The following is a 19,922-nucleotide window of genomic DNA, read 5'->3' on the forward strand; positions in this document are numbered from 1 at the left end:
GCCATTCTTATACACCCGAATCTTATGTTCCGGCTCGATGGCCATAAACTGGACCCTCTGGGTAGATACGCTCTTGTCTGGGGCTCGATATTGGGCCAGCGGATATTGTTGGTCAACACATATGGGCCTAATATTGATGATCCCACCTTTTATGCTGATGTATACCAATTGATCGCTGCTGTCAATATCCCTACCATTATTTGGGGAGGAGACTTCAATATTACTATAGACCCGGTGCTTGATAGATCCAGCACAATTGTAAGAGCACCTAGCAAGGCTTCTCTCACTATACAAAATGTTCTGTCTCAACTTCTTCTTGAGGACGTCTGGCGGGTTCTCCACCCGACTTCGAGGAGTTACACGTACTACTCATCGGTACATGATTCCGAATCCAGAATCGATTATTGGTTTGTCTCCCCCTCTCCAATTGCTGGTACAAAGGCATGTGAAATACTAGCCCGCACACTATCTGACCATGCCCCCATAACACTTGAGGTCACTTTTCACAATTGCCCTAGACCCCCTAGGAGATGGAGGATGCCTGAGGGTTTGCTGCGGGACCCCGGGACGGTGGAGGGGCTTCACACTGAGATCGCTGAATTCCTTGAAATCAACATGGACTCAGTCGATAAATACTCCACGGTGTGGGAATCCTTTAAGGTCTGGGTCAGGGGCGCGCTACTGTCTAAATCTGTTGGTCTTCTTAAGGGAGTCAGGGCTGAACTGACCCTGACTGAAGGCAGGCTGAAATTACTGGAAGACACTTATTCTCGCACCCACGACAAGAACATATTGGCGGACATACAGACACAGCTTCAGGAATTCAGTAAACTGGCCTCTAGAGAAGTGCAGTACATGACATCCCCGATCCGAGCCCGCAGATATGGCGAAGGCAATAAAGCGGGCAGGTCACTTTCCAACTTACTCAAACAAGACAGGCACCCAAATCGTATTACCAGCTTACAGACGCCTGGGGGTACAGTTGTAGTGAATGAAGACGAAATAAATGCTGAGTTTGCGGGGTTCTATGAACGATTATATAGTAATAGAGATGCTAAATCGGCCACCGAGATAGGGACATACCTTGCGGCACTGACGATGCCAAAACTCCATGAGGAGAGCCGCCTTGCACTGGACCAGCCTCTTACCACAGATGAGATTGCTGAGGCGATTAAAGATTTATCGTCCAATAAAGCTCCAGTTTTGGACGGCTTTGGGGCTGAATTCTACAAAGAATTTAGTGCAGAGCTTGCTCCAGTGTTGTTGCGGGTCTGGGAAGAATCCCTTCAATGTAACATACTACCTCCATCCATGAGAGAGGCGTTAATAACTGTTCTCCCTAAACCGCACCGCCCTCCCCAGGATATGTCGTCCTACAGGCCACTGTCTCTCATTAATACAGACGCCAAAATATTCGCCAAAGTACTGGCCAACAGGCTTTTACCGGCGGTCCCCACATTGGTCCACCCTGACCAGAATGGGTTTATCCCCGCTAGATCTACGGCACTTAACTTACGTAGGCTCTTTGGAATACTGGCCCAAATTGACCCAGGCAGGAACGCTGTGGCTGTATCATTAGACGCTGAGAAGGCCTTTGACTCCATTTCCTGGGCCTACTTGCTGGCAGTATTGGAGGCATTTGGGATGGGCCCGAACTTTATCAAGTACGTGCAATTGCTTTACACGAAACCCGGTGCCCGGGTGCTAACAAACCAAACAATTTCGGATATGTTTCTGTTGGGACGAGGCACTAGGCAGGGCTGCCCATTTTCGCCTATACTATTTGCCCTGACAATAGAACCAATGGCAATCGCGATAAGGCTTCGACACTCCAATAAGGGCATTAACCTGAAGGGAGCCACACAGCTAATATCTCTATACGCTGATGATACACTCTTATATATTCGTGAACCGGAAAATAACCTACCTCCCATAATGGCAGAGATTCAAGAATTCACTACATACTCTGGCTACACCATAAACAAGGATAAGTCAGAGGTTTTTCCTCTTACACCGGCAACAGACTGCCCTGTCTCTCTGGGCGGGCTGAGATGGTCCAGCGAGTCCATCAGATATTTGGGTATACTTGTCTCACATGGGAAAAATAGATTATACACTGACAATCACGATGCCACGTTACAGGCCTTGAAAACTAAACTGTTATTGTGGGACCGCCTTCCGTTGTCACTGCATGGCAGGGTAGCAGTCCTTAAAATGGTAATCCTCCCTAATCCTCCCTAAATTACTGTACCTGTTTGTGAACATACCGATTTGGCCGGGAAGACTCTTTTTTACTAAACTTAGGTCTATGGCCACGACCTTCCTTTGGCATGGACAGACTCCAAGAATAGGGTGGGAAAGGATAACTAAACCATACTCTGCGGGTGGGCTGGCGGCCCCTGACTTTGAGCTTTATTATCATGTGTCCCAGGCCCAGTTCTCTAAATATTGGTATTCCAGGGATGGGGTCCCCCCGCACGTAGATGTAGAAGAACTCACCACGGTACCCACGAACATACAGTCTGTCATTTTTGATGATCGTTACAGGGATACATGTGACTTTTAGCACGGTCGCTGCCTGGCGGGCAATATTCAAGAAGCTGGGACTGTCGTGCTTATATAATCCGGAGGTCTCCCTCTGGAGATACCCTGGTATCCCCTCAACATATGATGCCTCCCTGCGGTCGGCCTGGGATCCTGATGACGAGATGTGCCTAGGTGACCTGTATATCGATGCAAGGTTTGTGACCCTTCAGCAGATAACTGGGGCTTTGGGCAGGGGCCCGCTTAGGGTTCTGCAATACTATCGTATGAGATCGGCCTTCCAGAAATACTGGGCGTCCTTCCCCGATGAACCCCCTACACACCCGTGCGTTCAGATGATCACTTCCGGAGGCCGCTTGAGTGTGTCCAGCCTATATGCCATGGTACAAGCACACTCGCCCACGCCCGGTTTTAGCAGAGATAAATGGGAAAAAGATCTCCAGATCCCTAATGATGACAAGACTTGGGATAGGTATTGTTCACTTACCAAAAAGGTTTCCCTGAATGCTGGGCTACGAGTAATCCAATTTAAAATTCTCAATAGATTGCACTACACCCCGGCCAAGATAGCCAAGTTTGTCTCAAACGCTCCGAGTCAATGCCCAAAGTGCAAAGCAGACTAGGCTGGCTCGTTCCACATGTACTGGAGCTGCCCGGTGGTGGCTGGGTTCTGGAGGGAGGTGGCGAATATACTAGATGAGATTACACAAATCCCCCCGACGCTGTCTCCGCAGAAATATTTATTCGGGGACATCGGAAAATGCTCCGAAAAAACCAGAAGACTTGTTTAATGTCACATGTGCAGTGGCCAAAAAATGTATTCTGCTACATTGGAAAAATCCGTCGTCACTCACTGTACAGCAGTTCCTCCGAGAGCTGGTCTATGTGAATGAGGCTGAGGAGCAGTTTGTTCTCACACGCCCTTCGGCCTGCAGACCTAAGGATATTTGGGGACCCCTTAGAATGTTTCTTTGTGATATGATTTCTGATGGTGACAGCGATACTTAGACTCGCCGCTATGGGAAAATATATACTATATGTACTGTGTTCCTCTGCATTACTGTACCATGATGATTGCGATCTGTATGATGAAGCTCGAACTGTGTTTTGTGTTTTTCTCGACCACTAATAAAAAGAGTTTTAAAAAAAAAAAATTAAAATTAAATGACACATAAAAGGTTCAATGCAAGGTTCGTTTTGGTTCTTGGAACTATACACGTTATTCACATGCGGATAAGTATTTGAATAACTTTAAAAAAATAGAAAGATAATTTGACTAAACTCAGAACATGTGACTAGTTCCTTGCATGTACTGTCTTGAACGAAAAGAAATTGGACGCAAAATGATTATGGTACATGGCCTTACCTTGACGAACAAACAGTTAGATGCAGGGATCAGAGTAGTTTCTTGTCGTAGAACAGGGAGCAGTTCACAGGTTGCAAACTGACGAGTTTCCTCGAAGTGGTCACGGAAGTTCACAGAGACGAAGAGCAGATAACCAGCACCTTGACGGGTTGACTAGCAAAGCGCAAAAAAGTTCTCATTAGAAATATGAAGTGGGTTATAAAGAATTCGAAACAGGGGTGTGTTTGTGAATGAATGATGTGTATATGTCGTGGCATTATGCGGTTTGCAGGGGGCCGTCCAGCGTGAGGGGGGATGCTTGGCAGGAGACACGGGGTCTGGAGGTAGACATGGGAACAACAACCCATGCTCTATAGACCACTTTGAAGTGTACATGGTCTTTGGCACCTCTTGGCCTTTATCGCTCCCTGACAGCTCCACTTGCCAGCACAAGTACCCCGGTGCGAACTGCCTTTGATAGGGCGGGGGGGGGGGTGGATTGGGGCGGTGGTCGTGCAGACAAGACACAGGAAGACTCGTGAATGGAGACACACTTATGTGGATTGCAGGGGGCCGTCCAGCGTGAGGGGGGATGCTTGGCAGGAGACACGGGGTCTGGAGGTAGACATGGGAACAACAACCCATGCTCTATAGATCACTTTGAAGTGTACATGGTCTTTGGCACCTCTTGGCCTTTATCGCTCCCTGACAGCTCCACTTGCCAGCACAAGTACCCCGGTGCGAACTGCCTTTGATAGGGCAGGGGGGGGTGGATTGGAGCGGTGATCGTGCAGACAAGACACAGGAAGACTTGTGAATGGAGACACACTTATGTGGATTGCAGGGGGCCGTCCAGCGTGAGGGGGGATGCTTGGCAGGAGACACGGGGTCTGGAGGTAGACATGGGAACAACAACCCATGTTCTATAGACCACTTTGAAGTGTACATGGTCTTTGGCACCTCTTGGCCCTTATCGCTCCCTGACAGCTCCACTTGCCAGCACAAGTACCCCGGTGCGAACTGCCTTTGATAGGGCGGGGGGGGTGGATTGGGGCGGTGGTCGTGCAGACAAGACTCGTTTGCCGCAGGGCCTCACCAAGGAGAGGCCATCTAACTGCATGTAAGAGGCAGGCTGCAGGATCTAGTACATGGAAGGCAGGGGGGTGAGTTTATAAATACCTCAGCCTCCCAGGAGAATATATGGGTGCAGTTCACCCTGGAGACCCTGGATGCCTAGGCAGTTAGTCAGCAGCAGGCTGGCCTGTGGTGGCAAGGCGGCACGGGCCAGAGGGGGTCATCTCTGTACCCGGTGCCCAAAAGGATGATTTATTATGATCAACCATATGGATTATTTACCTATAACCATGTTTTGTATAAATAAAATCCAACGGCCTTCCTTTTATTGCCAACGCTTGAACAAAGTGGTGTGGTAAGTATTTTTGGGGGAGGAGGCAAGGCCGGGAGGCTTGATGCCAACCCGCAAAATAACATATGTATGTCTGCTGCATATGGGTTCAACGGTTATGTGGATTGAAGGTGGGCGGCCAGCGTGAGGGAGGATGCTGGCCGGAGACATGTGGTGTGACAAGACAAGGCACAGGAAGACTATTCAATGGAGACGCACTAGATTCATTTAAAAAATCAAAACAACCATTGTTAAAATATATGTTGGGTTTTATTTTAGATCTTAATTTCAATTGAACATAAATAATAAACATTACACATTGTAAAGTTCCGGTTGCAGCACATCCAGGGGAAATCCGCGGTATTGTCCACTGTCGCTGGGGAAATGTTGTCTAATGGCAAGTACCGCACAGGCAGGTATTACTCTCCGAACGCAGTGTCCGAGCCTCCCGTGAAGCCACCAAGTGAAGCAACGATAGGCCACCAGCCTGTACCACCTGTGAAAATGAAAGATGCAAACTGTATTAAAATGACAAAAGTTTCTTATCACTGTCAATTCAGGTAAAAAATGTCATTCTGCTTTGAAAAAAATTCTATCTAGAAAATGCACAATATGGAACCAATTTACATGCATTCGAATGATATGTAGATGTAATTTTATATGTGGGAGACGGCCATGACATAGTAGTGGCATCACTGACATCACAACCAGAGTATACTTACTCGTTACTCGGATTACGCGGACGAACAGTGCCGCGAAGTTCGTGCATAAGCACCATCATCATCCTCAACACGGTCCGTGAGAGGCAGGCTTCCCTGAACTCTGGCAGCTCGGTGATGCATTGCGGACTTGGCTCGCCTTCCGAAATGTAGGCCAAGCACCCGGAATTTTCACAGCAGCAGCAGTTCTCCTCCTCAGTTGGCATTAGCTCGCACCGATTGCACGTGCACCTGGTGGAGACGCCGTCCATGCGACATGGTCTAGGCTCTTCATCCGTTGACTGGTCCTCCCAACTGCTGTCCGAATCCCCATCGTTTTCGCGTGCTTGCCTTTCCAGTAGTTCTTCCTCGGTGTACTCGGGCTCGTACATATACGGCATTATTGTAGCCATTGTGTGGTAAAGAAAGTAAAATAATTTACAGAGATGGTACAGGTGTTCACAAGGCCTAGAAGCGGCGAAGGTAGCTGACCAGAGCACAGAAACTAGTCACAGAATACTCAAAGTAACACAGAGAGAGTAATGGAATCGAAAAACTGCTGCTGTGTGTTGTGAAACGGTGTGTTTATACTTATAGAGGAAAGAGGCGTCCTGCCATTTCCATGGCGACACTTCATTAGCTGAGGCGCAGCGATTGTTGACACGAAACGTGCTTTGGCGTTGGGAAATGGGCGGTACGCGTCTGCTGATGTCAGGCTCAGGGGCGGGGGATTTGATTTAGTGCCGCAAAAGCAGGTGAGCCAGGGCGATGGGGGGAAATGATAGGATTATCAGAAAATGGCGGCTGATTTCGAGTGCGTTAATGGACGAAAAGTCGGGTAAGGTTCATAGGAAAGTTTTCTACGATCTACCGATTTATACTTAAAAACACATGGCCGAACCGTAGGGACAATAAAAAAAAAGTCCCGGAACTATCCTTTAAGGCCATTATGAATTGCCTGGACGAGGCTTACACCTGGATGAGATTACTGTCAGTTACTGATAATTACAGTGCTATTAGCAGTATTGAGCTTAGTACAGTTATGATTTGTTCCAATCATTTTATCACAGACTCAATGCTGATAAATGACATCAAAGTACTGAAGTTGCTCACCATTTCATCTGACACTCAAATGTTGCTCATTGCTTACAAAAGGTTGGGGACCCCTGGTGTATACTTTGCATACTGCCTAACTCTTCTTGAGGGAAGTCTGACTGCTCAGCCACAGCTACCAAGTAAATCTGGGTGGTGCAGACTGCTACCAAGTGGGTTTAGTGCCAACACCTGTAGTCTTAAATCTTTTGCAGTGGTCCCTAAGGGAACTGCACAGGTTTCTGCCTAACAGGTGTGCACTCCATCCTGCATTCGCAGGGATGCGATTCACTCATGTGATTGGTGCCAATGTCTGTAGGCTGAGTTCAGATGCCAAACTCTGTTTTATGCCTTCACAGCGAGGCCGAGAGTTCAAGGAGCCAGTTTCTTCCCTGGCTAGTAAGTCCTTCCCACAAGTGAACGTTGCGCGGAGAATGTTGAGTGTCCAAAATTGTCTGTATTGTCTTTGTTTGCCGGTATTTTTGTGGCTGAGTAGCGCTGCGTGTAGAAGCTAGCTGCTGGTAGATTTGCGCAGCGCCTTCAATTCGAGCGCGCCTCATAATGTCTCTCCCTTTCCCTTGCAGGAGAAATTCTGTGGTATTAGCGCCTCGAGTCCGGGTTCAGCGCTACTGGAGACTTGGTGGTTAGGTAAATTTGCACGGAGGCTTTTGTTAAGTATGCACCGCGTAGAGAGAGAGAGAACGCATTGAAATAAGTGTCTGCGTTATTGGGGCGAGCGCAATGAATAATGTCTCTTCTTTCTTTTACAGGGGATTGTGCGCTCGTACAACTAACCTGAATTCCAGCGTCGCAGGAAGAATCGGTGAGTATGCGCAGCGTTACTGATGTGAGCGTGTTAACGCAGTTCTTCTTTGTTCTTACAGGTGCTGGTGTAGAAGTCCCCTCTTGATTGGAGATAGCTGCGGCGTGGAGTAAGAACCAGGTAAGCTGAAGCAGAATGATCCGGAGCAGGTAAGCAGAAGTAGGATGATCCGGAGCAGGTAAGCAGAAGCGGATGATACGGAGCAGGTAAGCAGAAACAGGATGATCCGGAGCAAGTAAGCAGATGCTGGCTGATTCAGAGCACGGGAAGTGTGTTGCTGATACAGATCACAGTAAGCAACACGAAGCACTGGAAGAACCGGAAGTGGTAACCATGAAGTTACTACAAACACTAGGAAGGAATGAAAGGAGGGATTTGTTATGGGTTCTTTGTGTGCCTATGCCAGGCCTGCCAAGCCTCCACCCAGCTTGCCCCAACTACCGGCCTGATACCCATGACACTTCCTTGTCCTGAAATCCTGGAGCCATCCTAGACTGGGACAGTTCGGGAAGGTGTGCGACTCCAGAAACGGAGGTTTCTGATGTGCCAGATCAGAAAGAGCATATCCATCTTTGTCTCAAAAGTTTTCTCTTCTGCCTGCGCTAGCTTTGCAAGGATATAGAAAAGGTCCCCTTTCTATTTAGAAGGTAATCCCATTCTGTTTCCGTGGTGGTGATGTTAGCTGGGTTTTTTCTCTTTTGGGAAGATGTTTGTGCTCTGAACACATTGTATTTGGAGCGTACAGTAACCCTTCCACCTGGTGTTTTGCCATTGTCAATAACTCACGTGACAGTATCTGTATGTTTTCAAAAGAGTCCTCCTACTGTCTAAGCGTGACCTACAGGCAATTGTTAGCTCTCTCCCTCCAGTTCTCCTGATTGGCTTTGTCATACCTTTCCTGTAACGCTCACCTGACTCCCACGGGGGCGCTGGCCTGGTTGGCGCTGCTGTGACCTTGTTTAAGGTGATGCGCAGGGTTCGGAAGACGGACTGGACCGGGCCCCAGATCTGACTTGTCTGACTCGCAGAAGTATCCTTCTGTAGGTGAGAATAGGGGGTTAACTGTCTGCGGGGTAATGCAATCGGCCTCCCACTTACCCCTCTCACCCTCCTCAAAACCATTCTGTGCTTCCCCGTAGCGTCTCACCTTAGGGTCTGGAAGGACGAGCTCTCCATCCTGCTTCTGATGCAGGGGCGCGTTGGTATCCAGTTACGTCACTGGATTTTCGGATGGGTGAGAACCAAACTTGCTTGGCTTCCAGGTAAGTTTTTCTATAAGTGGTTCCCCTTGTGTCCATGCATTAATGTTCTAATGCTAGTTTCTTTTTCCCCATAGGGGCCGGGGTACGGAATGCCGGGGAACAGGCACCGACCCGAGGTGAGCGGTGAAATCCTTGTGGAAATCAGGTAAGTCTTTAATGAGTGTTTTGGTAATGTCTTTTCATTCACTCATTAACGCTGATGTCTTTTTCCCCTTAGGGGCCGGGGTCCAAAAATGCCTGGATGCGGCGCGGACCCGAAATGAAAAGGGAATGACCCAACAGGTAAGTCTTGACATGGAGTTTTAGCTTCCCTTTTCCCTTCTTTCTCTCACCTTTGTTCTTGTCTTTTTCTCCCTAGGCGCGGGGGCGCTACTGCGAATCCGGATGGTCGCTGCTGAACATGGAGGCGCCCTGTAAAGGTGAGTAGAATGCGGCGCTGCAGCGATCGATGCGATGTGCTTTTAAAAATAAATGTCTTCCTTTCCAGGATTGTCGGCGAAATGTCTCTGGGATGCAGATTTAGCAGGTGAGGCCTTTTCCTTCTTCTGTTCTCTTGTTCCCTTCCTTTGCAGGTGATTCAGGATGCTGGCAGGTGTGGCAGAAGTCAAGATGCAGGAGCAGACACGGTGAGCGTCCAGCTGCTAGATGCAGAACAACGCGAAGCACGTGTGGCTGATCGGGTGTGGTTTAAATAGCCTTGGAAGAAGTTCCTAGAATGTGTCCTTCCTCCAATCAGGTATGTATCCCTCCCCGACCACGCCCGGGTGCTAAATGAGTCCCACAGGTAAAGTAGTTCCTTTCAGGCCTCAAGGAGGCCGGGGTTCTGCAGCATGGTCTGCATCAGGTAAGTGCACCCAAACACTTTCATAATGAGCCTGGCGCCTATGGCGCCAGGACTGACATTTTCTATGAGCCTGGCGCCATAGGCGCCAGGACGCTGTCCAAAGGGCCCCTATAAGGGGTTGCTGGGACCTTCCCCAGGGACTTTATGTCCGCTTTCGGGGACGCAGGGCCTGAGCCGGCTCCCCGGGAGCGGGCATCGTGACATTTCCTCTCTGACACTTTCATTACGCCAACGATATCCTGTCTGGCAAAGACCAGTATGTGTTAACTTTATATTTTTTAAAAGACAGCCATGCAATTCCATTCCTTACATAATGTGTAATTGCAGTATTGCTACTGTAAAACATTGCAGTGTCTCCATGCTTTACAGTAAAGTTTAGGTTAGTATATCTAAATCTCAGTGTGAACTAGATTTCATTTTATTGGGAAAGATGCATCATATAGACGAGTTAACACTTTTGAAAATGTACATGAATACACAGCCAAATACTTTTGATGGCAATCCTAGATCTGTGACCTTTTGGTAGCATACATCTGCAACTGTTGCTTAACCCATGAGCTGAACCCATACTCTTGTACATTCTATCTTATCACCCTGTTGCTTTATACCAGCTACCCTGAAAGTGAGATAGCCACAAACTACTATTTTCCACCTAGTTTGTCCAGTTCTCTGCCTGCTACGCCATCCACTCTGCTTAGCCTCTTACTTTCCTTCCTCTTACATGATGAATACACAAAACTAACTAGATATGTACGCAAAGTAGTGATCAATAGTTCCATCCAGTCTGTACATCTATAGATCTGCTGCAATACCATCCACCGTATTTAGCCTCTAGAGCCCACTTTGCTTTATGATTACCCAAATGAAAGGTGGCCAAACTGCTTTCAGAGCCTTTTTATCATATCTATTTGTGTCCATTCATTCCATCGCATAGTTGAGTGGATTTTATGAAGTGCGAGACCCATTTGCAGGGGTTTTTCAAAACTTTACAAAAATATTTACTCTGTTAGTAAATGTCAAATTAATGTTTCACATTGCATGGCTGGCCTCTGGGTGGCAGGAGCGAGCCAAACAAAGTGGATTTTTGGTGACTTGCACCATTTACAGAAATCGCATTTACAATTTTTGTCATCTGTTGCCACAGGTTTGTGTGCATTTCTATTAGATCGAGTAGGTAAACTAAGTTACTAGACACGCAGGTCTAGCAAAATTCTAAAGAATTTGCAAGGCCTGAATCTTTTTCACTATAGTCTTACTTCAGTGGTGCACAACAATGCTGCATTGTTGCTTGTTTTATGCAATGGGTACAAACAACTTTTAAATATTAGTCTAACATTGCTAATCAAATGGGTTTGTTTGCTAATCAAGAACAGTGCTAATCAATTATTTTAAAACTAATATATGCCTTGTGCTGGCTGCCAGGCATATGGCTATAAATGTGGCAATAACCAACCATGTACTGCTTTTGCTGGAATACTAGGCTGTACTGGCATATGATGGTAGTTCCCTGCCTGGGTTGGGTGTGTCTCTCTCTGGAAGGTCATGGCAGCACCATTTAATATACGACTGGTAACTCCAACAGAAATTGTTTTGCTTTAATAGCTTTTATATTATCTGATTCATCTTACATGCACTTGATTTTCAAAATACAATGATGTGACTGTTCCTTTAAAGAGTATGTCTTTCCATTGTCCAATTATATTTATACCTTACTATTGCTGTAGGGCTTTGGGTCGATCTGGACATTTCTTATAATGGATCCTTCCTGATGACTTTGGAGACCAAAATGAATTTGACCAAATTGGGCAAAGAGCCTCTTGGGGAAGCTGTGAAAGTTGGAGAAATTGGCAGAGATGGGTGAGCAATTTTCTGGTGGACAAATCTGTCCCAAAAGTGAAACATATCTGCAATTTTGAATGCTGATTTTTATGCAACAGTCATCTTATTGATGTTCCATACTCTTTACTTTCTGGTTGTTAGTGCTTCCCTGTTCATGGAAAGGTATAAACATTTTCTTCCTTGTCTTAATTTTCCCAATCATCTTTGAAAAGGTGGGACCTCCATGACACCTCCTACCTCCTCCGCTGTATGCGCTGGCTTTACGGCACTCTACTTATGGCCCCTTCGTCATGGCTCCCTAGAGGGGCGTTCTCTGTGCTGCATCACTAAGGCAGCAGCATGAATATCCATGACCTTACCATCACAAAACAAACAAGAACGTTGCCCTGACCATATACCTTGTTTCTGGACAGTTTTATAAACATACCCTCTGTGTGATGCCAGCAAGTGGCAGAGCCCTTTACCTGTTGCCATGTATTTGAAAGTAACATGCTTAAGCCAAGGTTTGGCACTGCCTGTGCAGTTTAAAAAGCACACGTTTAACCATTCAAATTTCTGCCTTAACAGCTGCTTTGCGAATTTTTTCATAGATCCAACTTGTTACTTCAACATGAGATGGAAGGGTCTGTCTTCTTGCTGGCATTATAAAAGAAGTGGGAGTCTGTGTGGGTAAGAGGTGGACTTTGTCCAGTGTTCTAAACATATAGGGTACCCACATTTCAGGCACAACCCGCCATCCCTAACTTTCAAATGGGAAACAAAAGTCATGCAATGTGGTTGATGTTTTTTTAAACGAGAAAACTGGCAAATTATTTTCTTAACATTATGTCCTCCGCATTTTTTTGACCTGCTTTAGGGAACTTTTTTCTAAATATGACAGTCTTTTATGTTTTTTGTCTATTGTAAGGGTGCAGAAGTAGGAGACTGACACACAGTGATTGCTATAGACTTTTATTCAGTATGAAAATAAAGAGAAAACCTATCTGTCCCTATATCTGTGAGTGGTTTCCCTGCCCCAACTAAAGTGCTAATGGGTTTGTCAGGATGCCTTAGTTCCTTAAAGAGTACACTGTTCTGTGCCAAAATGTCCCTATCTCTGTCCCTTACACTTATAGCTGATCTTAAAGGTTGTGCCACTGTTCTTGGTCCAGGAGAATGACTCCCTCCTCCTGGACTGGATGGCAAAGTTCGGGTTGCAAGTTCCTCACCAGGTGGAATTGCTCCCTCCCTCTGGTTTTGATACGTCACAAACAAAAGGATTGCTGATCCTTTAACACTCTGCGTCAAAAGGTTCACTATTTCTTTACTCCAGGGGAATGACTCCTTTCCCCTAGATCACTGGTTTGATCCTCCTTATGAGCTCAACTACCAAGAGAATGACTCCCTTCTCCCGTCTCCTCTTAACTTTGTTTTCTCAATTCACAATATATTTTACAGTTCACAACATAAGGGAGGAGGTGTCTCCCTTCCTGTGGCCTTTCTCAAGCTTCCTTCACAGTTCACAACACCAGGGGGAGTGTCTCCCTTCCCCTGGCCTTTCTCAGGCTTACGCCAAAGTTCACAACACCAGGGGGAATATCTCCCTTCCCATGGCCTTTCTCATGCTTACGTCACAGTTCACAAAACCAGGGGGAATGTCTCCCTTCCCATGGCCTTTTTATATACTCTGTTTCACAGGTCAACCCGCTGCTGTTTGTTCTGGCAGATCTGGTTCACTCTTCTGCCACGTACTGCCCCGAAGAAGATTACTTAAATTGATCTTCCCTTGTGGGCTGGAATTGATCTTTAGTATATTTTTAATTTATGCATGTTGTAAATAGATGAACTGTAAAATGAAATTGCAATGTTTAGAGAATGGCTAATATAAACTGTTTGCTGCAATTAACTTTATTGGGGGAAAAAACATCATGCAATGGAAGGAGTGCTGAATTGTATCCCAAAATAAATGTGCAACATTTTGGTGTGATGACTATATTGAGGGAGTCGGGAGGTTGCACATTTCAACAGCCCTACTTATGTGTAATGTTTATGAGAACTATATTGTCAGTGGAAAATGTTATGTCAAATGTTCTTGACTCATATTGGGATATTACAATTAAGTTGTTCCAAATGTAGGAGATGGTGAGTTGGTGCAAAGATTGCACATCTATAGTGCTAAAATACACAATGTAATCCTTCATTCAGCCATATCTATTTATGGTGGATGTACACTGGTGTATAGTTATTAAGACAGAAAGATGTTCTGGAGGCACTCCAGATCTTCACGGTTCATCTGTAAATGCTCACTTACCCACACTGTCAAGTACGGTTGGCAGGTGCATAAAGGCAACATCCCATCAAACAATAAAGAGACTGGATCGGGCTAATTTATAGACCGTTAGGTTCAGCCCTCGGTCTGCCTATGGACAATCAAAAACTAAAGAACCACACAGTCTTCCTCACCTTTCCTCTTCAGTCCATCAAATGCCTGACTGGGGCCATGTACCAAATAGGTCCTGAGTCATTGAATTTCTTTTAACCATATTTCGTTTTATTTTGTCAAAGAAAACACACATATATTGTGAAAATTAATGTATACAAATATTGCAAACACACCACTTTCAGAGGCACAATTCTACAATATTAGCATCTAGCATATATCTAAAATTCATCCTAAAATTGATTCGAAGTAAAAACATACATAAAATATTCAACATTGACGACTGGCCACCAGGGGGCACGCGGATGAGGATTGACTTTGCATGAGCTCCGTGACTTTGGGTCCCTGAGATGGATTGAGCCCCCATCCTCACAACCCCCCCCCCGAGATTCAAAATCGACGTGCTGCTGGCTGAGGATCCCCCCCAAGCTGACAGAAAACCTGAAGGAAAACGGACCCTCCAAGCCCGAGAAACTTGTCTCTGAAAGAGACTCCACGGGCTCCAGCTCTGCGACCCTTCTCTAGAGGCCTGCGCAGCAGCTACAGGCAGATCCCTGGGCCTGCGGAGCGAGTGAAGCCCGGACACACTCTATTTCCTGTTCGGGCGTTTCTACTCCCCCTGACGGGGAGAACACAACAATCTGTGTTGCGACTGCGGTGCTCGGAAGGAGAGGCACTGGACCGGAGCCTGAACAATATCCTCCATTCAGATAAGGTAGGAAGCCGCCCCCCCCCCTCTCATCCGGCGACCATCGCGTAGTACGCGAACACGCCGCACCTCAGAGCTTCCAGCGCTCCATTCCGCAGGAGACGCAGCAACTCTGCAGGGCTTCCTCCCCCCCTCCCCCGCCGGGGACCGTGGTGCGGGCGCCCTTGCCGGCGCAGGGGCCGCACAGGGCGTGGACTCACCCTGCATCCCCCCACCTGAACTTTGAATTTCTGTTCTGCGAACCATGCGGCCGCGAGTCTGGGACTCCCTCTCCCCCCGGTCCCTGCTAAGGCTCGCGGGTGCCGAGGGTCACTTTGCCTCCATTGATCCCTGCAGGCCCGCACCCTCTGCCCCTGGATCGGAGGAGGGCACACGCCTTGGAAGTGTAGGGGAGCACCTTATAGTCCACATCCGATCACTCCCCAACCCCAGTAGTCCCGTGCACCCACACCAGGAAATCAGCCATCCTACTTAAAACGCCCAAGCCATCCACAAGGGGCATATTAGCTGCTGCCAGAAACGTCCTCAGCAGCACCCCTCCAAGACTCACGCATCCGAACAGAGGAAGAAGTTAGAGATTTACAACATTGGATAAGAGGTGTGTACCCTCACGACAACTTTTAATTGCCATGGGTTACAGCCTACATACAAAAGCCTATCTGGTGAGGAACAAGCGGTCATTGACTGCAAACTCTGACTCCTGAACTCCTCAAATAGGGCAAAGACCTTGAGGGCGACTGCGGGCCTGACACCCGATTAAAGGAACTCCAAGTGATCCACCTGCATCCGCTTACCATCCATGCCCTGCCGATGCACCAGGAATACCCCCACTAACGTGCAGTAGGAGAACCACGACCATTGTCAGAGTAGGGTGGAGGGTTGGGCCCCCGAATCAGGGGCGTGTGCCTCCTCTACCCTGGACCACGTCCCCTTGTTGGAAGCCACCAGTGACACCACCGAAACCTTGTGAAGCCCATGAACATAAGAGAGAAGGTTGCCCCATTCTCCTACGTCTCGACTCCAGCTGAGAGAAGCGGGAGTATAACGTGGCGAATAAAGACGCTCCGGGGAGTGAATCAGCAGCTACCAAAGGGGACATTGCTGCCTTACTGGGCTAAATAAAAAAATATGGGTGCCAGCATTGGCTCCAAAATAGACAAGATCACGCAACGCTTAGATGCAATGGAGGAAAGGCTCAAAGGGGTCGAAAACAATCAAGCATCCATAGACACCCTAGAAACACAGCTGGATCAACGGATGACACTGTTGGAACAACGTGAAGAGGACTTTAAACTCAAACTTGATGACTTGGAAAATCGGGAAAGACGGAACAACCTGAGAATTTTCGGCATCCCGGAACGAGAAGGGGAGACGGGAGAATGATCTGAGGAATACCCTACACGATATCATTAAACTCCTAGTCGCTGATGAGGCGATCGACGAACCCAAGATGGAGAGGATACATAGAGCTGGAGGCCCGCCAAGTGGACCAAGATCTGTCCTTGCCCGATTCCACCGCTTCCAGGACAAAACTAGGATCCTTGAGAAAGCAAGGGCCACCGATTCAATCACTCTAGGAGGAGCCCAGATCTCGATATACCAAGACCTATCATCTCTAACGTTAGCACTTCGACGGATGTGCAGACCCCTCACCGAACACCTAAAGGAAAAGAATATGAGATATAGATGGGGATACCCGTTCTCCCTATCCTTCGAATACAACGGCGACAAAATCAAACTAAGCTCCGAAAGAGAAATCAAGGCTTGTATCTCCGACCTCCTCGGACCCTGCACAGAGGAACAAGACCAGGAAAATCCACAACAGAAGATTGAAGATGGCGCATACAGGGCCCCAGAAGGAAACGAGTTAAAGGCTCGAGGAAATTCCGGAGAGGTAACACCCCCACCGGGGGGAGGGGATTCCTGATCCGAATTGGTGGTAAGATGACATTTATTCCAGCACACATGTTAATGACCCGAATGACTAAAGGAAGCACTGGGTTAAAAGAGTTTTGGAGCACACGCACGAAAGGGGGGGTTGAAATGGGGCTCGATTAAGACTAAGATGTTATAGTAGGTAAAGGGACGTGAAATAACGGTCCCCAATGGTGGTTCGATGCAGGACCGGTATCCAAACCTGGATTCGATCGGACGCCACCAATCTGGGAGGGGTGGGGGAGGGGCGGGTTGGGCAGACATGAAGTGGGCAAAAGTTGTAGCAACATTGTCGACATATTAGAACATTCAGGACAAAGTGGGTTTTCATGTACATTTTACTTGTTTGACGCGGGTCACAAACTCGCAACTAATAAGACCTAACAATGGCACCTATTGAAGAGCAGAAGGACAAGGAGTCCCTCAGGATAGGAACACTTAACGTGAAAGGACTAAACTCACCGACTAAGAGATCACTAGTGGCTAGAGAGTTTCGCAGATCCCAAGTTGACATTCTTCTTCTACAAGAGACAAAGTTCGCCAAGGGGGAGGAACGATGTATAATTGGGAAGCGAGGAGGAATGGAATTCTGGGGCTCCGGGCCACTCAGGAAAGGAGGGGTTGGCATGCTGATCAGGAAGGGGATCGATTTAGAGGTAGACAAGACTTGGTCCGATATAAGTGGGCGTGCCCTCCTGATAGCTGGGAACATTGCAAAGGTAAAAATAACGATTGCAGTAATATATTCCTCTGACATAGGACAGGCCAAGTTCTTAGAGAAGACAATACCCAAAATAATGATGGAAGCCTCTGGCCATATCGTTCTGGGAGGAGACTTTAACCAATGGGCAGACCCGACCAAAGACTGGGAACCTGGCAACCCCGAAACGAGAAACCAAGCAAGGGGAGATCGCACTGAGCTATTTGACGTAACATAGATGTACAATTTAAAAGATGTATGGAGGATCAACCACCCAGAGGCTACACATTCTATTCCAGACCTCCTCGACCCCGCAACACAATCGGAAATAATTCCGATAACATGGTCAGACCACGAAATGGTCCTGGTAGACATAGAATGGGTAAATTTACCTGTCCAGGGAGGGAAGTGGCGGTGCAACAAGACCCTATGGAAAGATGTAGTCTTTAAAACTGAAATGGAAACTGAAATTAATGAATACTTCAAATTGAACGATAGAGGGGAGGTCTCCAAGCAAACAATATGGGAAGCGGGTAAGGCTACCTGGAGGGGCATCGTAATACGTGAGGGATCCACCAAGAAGAGAGAGCGAAAGATTATAGAACACAGACTTAGATCGGAAATTCGACAATTGGAAAGCAATATGAGGGAAAACCCAGATCAAGCCCAAGACAACATACAGACATCACAGTGCAAAAGGGAGGAACTAAGACTATTGGAGCATGAGCAAATTGTGCGTAAACTCCAATTCCTCAAACAGAAATTTTACGAAAAGGGGGACAAAGCTGATGCACTATTAGCAGCCAGATTTAGAGAGCAAAGAGCAGAGCGGAAAGTGAAGGAGATTATTGCAGAAAACCCCTCAACAGCTCTTACCTCCCACACTGTCCCAGAGAGTTTTGCCAACTTTTTCGAAACATTATACACCTCGGAGGCGAGTCCTGGGCTGCCAAACACAGACCACTATCTGTCCTCAATAGATATGCCCAAAATGGCGTATACTGAATCTGCACTTCTGGAATCCCCAATATCCGAATTTGAGGTCCGAGATGCAATTAAAAGACTAACTATGGGTAAATCTCCCGGGGAAGATGGCTATACTGCTGGGTTTTACAAAACCTTCAGCGCACAGCTAATACCATTCCTGACGGAACTCTTCAATGAGATAATAGAAACAGGAGAAGCCCCCGACTCCTTCACGAAGGCTCTAATAACAGTAATTCCTAAGGAAGGGAGAACCCCCAAATATTTTGGATCATACCGCCCCATCTCCCTACTCAACCTCGAAGCCAAAATTTATACCAGAGTGCTAGCCGCCCGACTGGAAATACTGATGCCTCACCTCATACACAATGATCAAGTCGGATTTATACTAGGTAGGCAAGGGGCTGACACCATGCGCAAAACACTCCATCTTGTCCACGCATCAAAAGCACTACAGGGTGACCCCGCCCTTTTCTCGATAGACGCAGAGAAGGCTTTCGACAGAGTAGAGTGGGAATTCCTGCAGGTGGTCCTGCGCAAGGTGGGAATAGGGCTGAGATTCAGAAAGGGAATACAGGCGGTATATACATCCCCGAAAGCATCAGTATTCGTCATAGGAGAATACTCCAGATGGTTCGAAAGGGGACACGGAACTAGACAGGGATGCCCCCTCTCTGCAATTCTCTTTGTGCCCTCCCTAGAACCCTTAGCCCAAAACATGCGAACGGACCCTAGGATAGAAGGGATGCGACTGGGAGCAACAGAATACAAGATCGCGCTCTATGCGGATGATATACTCTTACACATTACTAACCCCACGATATCTGTCTCCCATGCTCTCCACTTACTAGAGGAATATGGGCAACTCTCTGGGTTCAAAGTGAACAAGGCTAAATCGATACTGTTTCCTCTACAAGGAACGAAAGAGGAAAATTAAACTAAATTTCAACGATTAGGTCTTAAACTTGAGCACTCCACACTAAGGTACTTGGGCATACAGATCACCAAAACTCTAACAGAACTATATGAGGCTAACTTCCCTCCCCTCCTCCAGAGCTTCGCAGCAGACCTCAAAAGATGGAACAAGCTCACAATCTAGTGGTTGGGACAGGTTAATGCCATTAAAATTGTATGCCTCCCCCGATTCCTGTACCACTTCCAGATGTTGCCTGTAGAGCTACCAAATGGGTTCTTTCAGGACGCTAAAAAACTTGGTTTCTCTGGCAGGGGAAGAGGGTGAGGATCGAGTACAACACCCTAACACTCCCCAAGGATAAAGGAGGAGTGGGTCTTCCCGACCTACGAGCATACTATAAAGCCTCC

General features: G+C 47.2%; 1 protein-coding gene across 2 annotated transcripts in view; it reads left to right on the plus strand.

Annotated features, from left to right (window-relative positions):
- Positions 1-19,922, plus strand: part of TEX2 (testis expressed 2) — a 1,181,730-nt gene that overhangs the window by 837,471 nt on the left and 324,337 nt on the right. For both annotated transcript variants that reach the window (XM_069654999.1, XM_069655000.1), the window contains exon 8: positions 11,738-11,870. In XM_069654999.1, the coding sequence (XP_069511100.1) occupies positions 11,738-11,870 (133 nt within the window). The remainder of the gene's footprint in view (positions 1-11,737; positions 11,871-19,922) is intronic.

This window comes from Ambystoma mexicanum, chromosome 3q, assembly GCF_040938575.1.
Source record: "Ambystoma mexicanum isolate Mex_15411 chromosome 3q, UKY_AmexF1_1, whole genome shotgun sequence".
In the NCBI taxonomy this organism is placed as follows: domain Eukaryota; kingdom Metazoa; phylum Chordata; class Amphibia; order Caudata; family Ambystomatidae; genus Ambystoma; species Ambystoma mexicanum.